At 36.5% G+C, this 5,343-nt stretch overlaps 1 protein-coding gene across 1 annotated transcript in view; it reads left to right on the top strand.

The window, feature by feature from the left end:
- Positions 1 to 719: 719 nt before the first annotated feature.
- The window catches only part of LOC104280003 (protein PTHB1-like), a gene marked incomplete at its 3' end in the record, with an annotated part of 74,959 nt that continues 70,335 nt past the window's right edge, over positions 720 to 5,343 (top strand). Inside the window, exons 1-2 of the mRNA XM_009877507.1 lie at positions 720 to 825; positions 4,869 to 4,981. Coding sequence (XP_009875809.1) covers positions 720 to 825; positions 4,869 to 4,981 — 219 coding nt within the window. The remainder of the gene's footprint in view (positions 826 to 4,868; positions 4,982 to 5,343) is intronic.

The following is a 5,343-nucleotide window of genomic DNA, read 5'->3' as shown; positions in this document are numbered from 1 at the left end:
ATACAATATAATATATATATATATATATGAATATACTATACATTTTTTCGCATAAAGCAAGATCATATATTTCTGGAGGCTTCTGTCATCAACCTGAATATTCTGTTTTTATTCTACTGTGTGACAAATACTAATCTCAATATAAATCTTTTTGTATAGCTGCCTACTTTTTATTAAAAATTTCACTGCTTTTGAAGTAATCTTGATTTTATATTTAAAACTACAAGAAACTGAGTTGGTAAATCCTTCATATAAAAATTAATTTTATATATAATATACAGCATGAATTTAAATCATATATCCAGCCTGCCTACACCAGTATGTGTGTTCCCTGCCTGAAGGAACTACAAGGGAATTATGTGCATGGATGTCTGTCCTTCTGCATGCATTGTTAAGTCTTAACTTGTTAAGTTTCCCTAACATTTAAACTGTGAAGCTGTTATACTAACCCTGTTAAAAACCCCCAAACAAACCAAACAACAAATCCCCAACCCAAACTTCTTCATTTAATGTGATATGGTAGCTTTTATGGCTCTCCTCTGGCTCTGACGAGCCTTGCTGTGCTGCCCCGCAGGTGGCAGTAGCGGTCTAGCAGGAAAGACGCCTGACCAAAACCTTTGTGTTTCTAACTTGTAAGTAAAAGTAAAACCAATTAAATTCCAATGCTTTTTTCGTTTTGTTGTTTGGTGAAGGATGCTCCCTTTTTATTTGGTCACTGGATGGCGTTTGACCTTCTAGGCAAAGAGAAAACTGCACAAGCTAAAGACTCGTCTGAATTTGTTGTGCAGCGAAGCACTATTTTGCTGTTTGGCTGTGTGGTAAAAGGTAGGAGTGAAAATGTCTTCACTCCCAAGTAGAGACTGAAAGTACCGATTAAGACCTGGAAGCTGAAGAATGCTTCAGGCATTCGAAACGGTAACACTGGCAAAGTTCAGGTTTTATTCAGTTCTGACTCTCAGTGGATTTCAGTGCTTGTAAGAAGGGATAGATATTGACCTGTTGTTGTAGTCATAACTTCTCTTTTTTTGTAACAGCTTTTTCATTGGCAAGATGAAATGATATTTCATTTCCCTCTTCCTCTTACATGTATTTCATATTTTTTTAAACTAGATTTGCATCTGGTATTCTGTTAAGGTCAGCAATCCTGAACTCTCACACAAATGGGAAAGATCAAGAATGCTTTTTCTGAAAAGCAACAGCAGAAATTTACAACTTAATGATAATCAATATAATCACCTATTGTTAATTGCTTATGACTGAATATTATTTACACTCTGTTTGCATGCCCTCTGCAGCATGTGCAGAGCATGTTGAATATGTAATGTGAACAGCTTCAAGAGAATTTTAGTTTCTGAGAGTAAACAGTATCTGTTTTCATGTATAGTAGCAGAGTGCAGAAGTCTTACACGTGCAAGTATTGCTTTCGATGCAAAATTAAGCAGATTTTTTTGATGAGGAAGGAGTTTTCAAAGGAGCCTGAGGGTGCTCCAGAGATATCCCAAACAAGTTAGTAGCTGACCATGAGTCACACCAGGTATACTTTAAATATTCAGCTGAAGGTCTGATTTGGGAGTGTGTTTAATAAGAGTAAGACGGACTTTTTAACTTTTACTTCCATTAGTTTATGTTAGAAAATTCTTATAATTTATTACTCCTAATCTAATCTTTCATCAACATTCTATCAAACACTTCACACAGTTCCAGCTAAAATGATGCTGAAACTGTAGTGAAACTTAGAACAATTTGGGTTTTCAAAAGCACTAAACTTAAAAGTGGTATTTTAATTTTGGTCTTGCATATAATTACTTCAGAGGATGTTAAAATGAGAGAATTGGATTAGAAATGCTTGAATACAATTCAGGTATTATGAAACTGATTCAGTAGTTTATAAATAATACACTATCAGTAAGGGACTGAAAGTAGTGTTAGAGAGCATCTTGTTTTCTAAATTGATTGGTATGAGTAATAGCAGTTAAGACTACTTCTGGGATTGAGGTGCAAGCTTTGTGTGCTATTATAAATAGAAACAATTAAAACTGTGAATGGTATCAATAACCAGACCTTGTCCTAAGAGTTGTGCAAGACTTAGCTTGTGTCATTCAGGTAGAACTCAGAATTACAGATTCAACTGCTAAGTCAATTGTTTGAGTGATCAGTTTGGTAGTGCATAACTGGAAACATGCAAAACATTTTAATTTCTTCAAGAATTATGTTGTGAGCAATTTGTATAGTAAGAGAAGGCCTACAGAAAGCATATGCTTTCCAATAAAAGATAGTTTTTCAAATTATTACCATATGCATGTAGGAGTCACTTTGTACTGTAAAGTTATTTTAGATACCAGAATAATTTGTTTCATACTTTGAGTTCCTCACTGTTAAAGTGTCCCCTTAGATTTGCGATTACTTTGACTGTTGTGTGTCATATAGTAAAAAAATAGTTTACAATAAAAGAAATTTAACAAGTAATTGAAATTCCAGATTGTGTGCAAAATGTGCCAAATGAAGTAATGGTATTTGTAGGGATATTGTATGAGTGCAGTAGCTTTGGGGAAACTACTATAAAACTATTAAATATGCTCCCCTCTCCCTGCTCTCTTTAACCACTCTTACAAAAGCCTGAGAAAATAAAGCAATCTCAACTGCCTGACAGACATTCTGACAGATACTAATATATTATAAATCATACGATATAACTTTTCTTATTGTTTTTATTGATGTAGAAATTCAGAGACAGCCTTAACAAGGAAATGTTACTGAGAAAGGCTGTGTATGCTTTATGTTGAACAATTTTCTTAGGACCCAGCAAAACAGTAATTGAAGCAAAGGGAAAGTGTCATTTGTAATTCTGCTTTTCTTAAACCAATGCTATTGTGTCTGAGCTGGTGCAGACTTGAAGGATGTCATGATTTACGGGGAAGGTTGGTTGAAGTGAATTTGTTTTAAGGTGGAGTTTTTGAATGTGCATTCTGTAATGCAGACCGTTTACAAACCACTTTTCAATCCTTTAGTAGTATATCATAAAAGATTTATTGCTAACACTGTAACTGTATTTCTTCATGTCATTTTGATTTATATTCGGATGTCCTCATGGATCTTTTCTTCTTAGCTTAACAGATTTATAGCCTCAGGAAAGAAATTTTAAGATGATCCAAAGTCATTGCTGGAGGATTTTAGAAATTATCTTTTTTTTTTATTTCCCCAAGTGTCATTTTACTTTCTCCAGCTGTGGAACAAGCTCATGATGCACTTTCTCTTGTCATATTTTTTATTTTATTTTTTAGCAACTTCATTATTTGCTGTAACTAAATATCCAAGTGTGGGGCATTATATTTGGTACCATGGTAGCATCTGCTTCAACAGTATCTCTTTTTTAAAGACTTTGCTGTGCCCATGGCTAGTATGGCAAAGTTCTCTGCAAACACCTGGCAGGCATTAAGCAAATTCACATACATATGGTGCTGTTTACATAGCTTAACAAGTCTGTGTTATGATCCGAGAAATCATGATAGTTTGTCTCCTTCCACTGCTCGTATACATTCTCAGGGTAAGCCCAATGTATTTGTTCTGTGTGCCATCCAGAATTCTGTAAAACTAGCACAGATACAGAGCTTTTTGGACATCAGAAAACTAGAATCAGCAGTTCTTGTAATTCCAACAACAGACCCAGTCCTGAGCAAGGAAACCAACTATAGTCAGTAACATGCAAGCAGCCGGAGAAGACAGGACTCATGCTTAATTCCAACTTCTCTCACTTCAGATTGAGAGTTTACCATTTGTCAGAAATAATGGATGCAAACATGAAACTTACAGGTCACACGTAGGCCACTGCATATGCAAGAGAGCTGCTAACACAGGCACTGGATAAGTATCAAGTCTTCTGTTTTCTTTTCTTAAAAGTATTTGTTGAGAGAGACTTGACATCTCCAGCCTATGGTGCTCCAAAAGACACCTTCCTACTACATAATTTTTGTAGTGAATGTTAATATACGTGCAAGATTGGAGTGGTGGCTGGAAGCTTTTCTGTTTCAATAGGAATGGTAGTCCCGAAAAAGAAGACTGTTTTTGTTCATGATGAGCTGATAAAATAGAAGAGTATGTTTTGAGCCCTGCTCTGTGTGTTCTGTTCCAGAAGGCAGTTCAGATTTGCATCTTCCAACTGCAGCAGAGGACTACCTGGGAGTACTTGTTGTCCAAAAAACAGACCTGGGCAGTTTCCATATAATTCAACCAGGAGTTTTATTTCATTCACTCAGTAAAAACTACTTTCTGGAGAAAGAGAAAGCGCAAACATCTGCAGCAACTGCTTATTTCTATAGTGTTACTTCTCTAGTGTTATTTCTATGGGTCATCAATTCTGTGTGCAGTTATAACTGTACAGATGATCTCAGTTACAGCATAATTTTTGCTGAATATTTTATTGCAGTTGTGAAACCAACGCTGGAATTGTTGCCTTAGGATTCTATAAAAAGGCATATTGGACTGTCCAATTGGACTATCAGTTATGAAAATTAACCCGTGACACCTGTTTACCTTCATAATTTTTATTACCTGTGAAAAATTTGTAATGAAGTTTCCTAACTGTATGTACTAGAGCCATGCTACGAGACAACATAGGACACCAGAGAGAATTCTGCTGTTTTTATATATCTACCTGGTTTTTAATGAGGTTATAATAGAGAAGGTACTTGAAAGGTATCACTGTATGTAAGTTAGAAGAATGTTTGTTAGTTCTCTATGAATTATAGCTTTAACACTTACATAAATGAAATATTTCACGTGGCTTTAATTAGTGAAACAGTGTGTTAGACTTTCTTATCAAAATTAATTTTTATATCTAAGAATTAAGCCTTTTATGAGGATGTAACTAGGTGGATGGATGTTGACCGTGCTGAGGTTTATCTGGATTTCAGTAAAGCATTTGACACCATCTCCTGGAGAGAGCATCCTCATAGCTAAACTGAGGAAGTGTGGTCTGGATGAGGTGGGTTGCTAACTGGTTGAAGAGAAGAAGTCAGAGAGTTGTAGGCAATGGGACAGAGTCCTGGCCTGTGTCTAGTGGGGTCCCTCAGGGGTCAGTGCTGGGGCCAGTGATGTTCAATATATTCATCGATGAGCTGGACGAGGGATTAGAGAGCACTGTCAGCAAGTTTGCTGAAGACACAAAACTGGGTGGAGTGGCTGACACACCAGAAGGCTGTGCTGCCATTCAGAGAGACCTAGACAGGCTGGAGGGCTGAGTGGGGAGAAATATTATGAAATTCCACAAGGGCAAGTGTAGAGTTTTGCACTTGGGAAAGAACAACCTCATGTGCCAGTATAGGCTGGGGACTGAAACGCCGGAGG

This window comes from Apaloderma vittatum, unplaced genomic scaffold (assembly GCF_000703405.1).
Source record: "Apaloderma vittatum isolate BGI_N311 unplaced genomic scaffold, ASM70340v1 scaffold2171, whole genome shotgun sequence".
In the NCBI taxonomy this organism is placed as follows: Eukaryota; Metazoa; Chordata; class Aves; order Trogoniformes; family Trogonidae; genus Apaloderma; species Apaloderma vittatum.
Note: the sequence above shows the minus strand (reverse complement) of the source record. Positions and strands in the feature narration are given on the sequence as shown.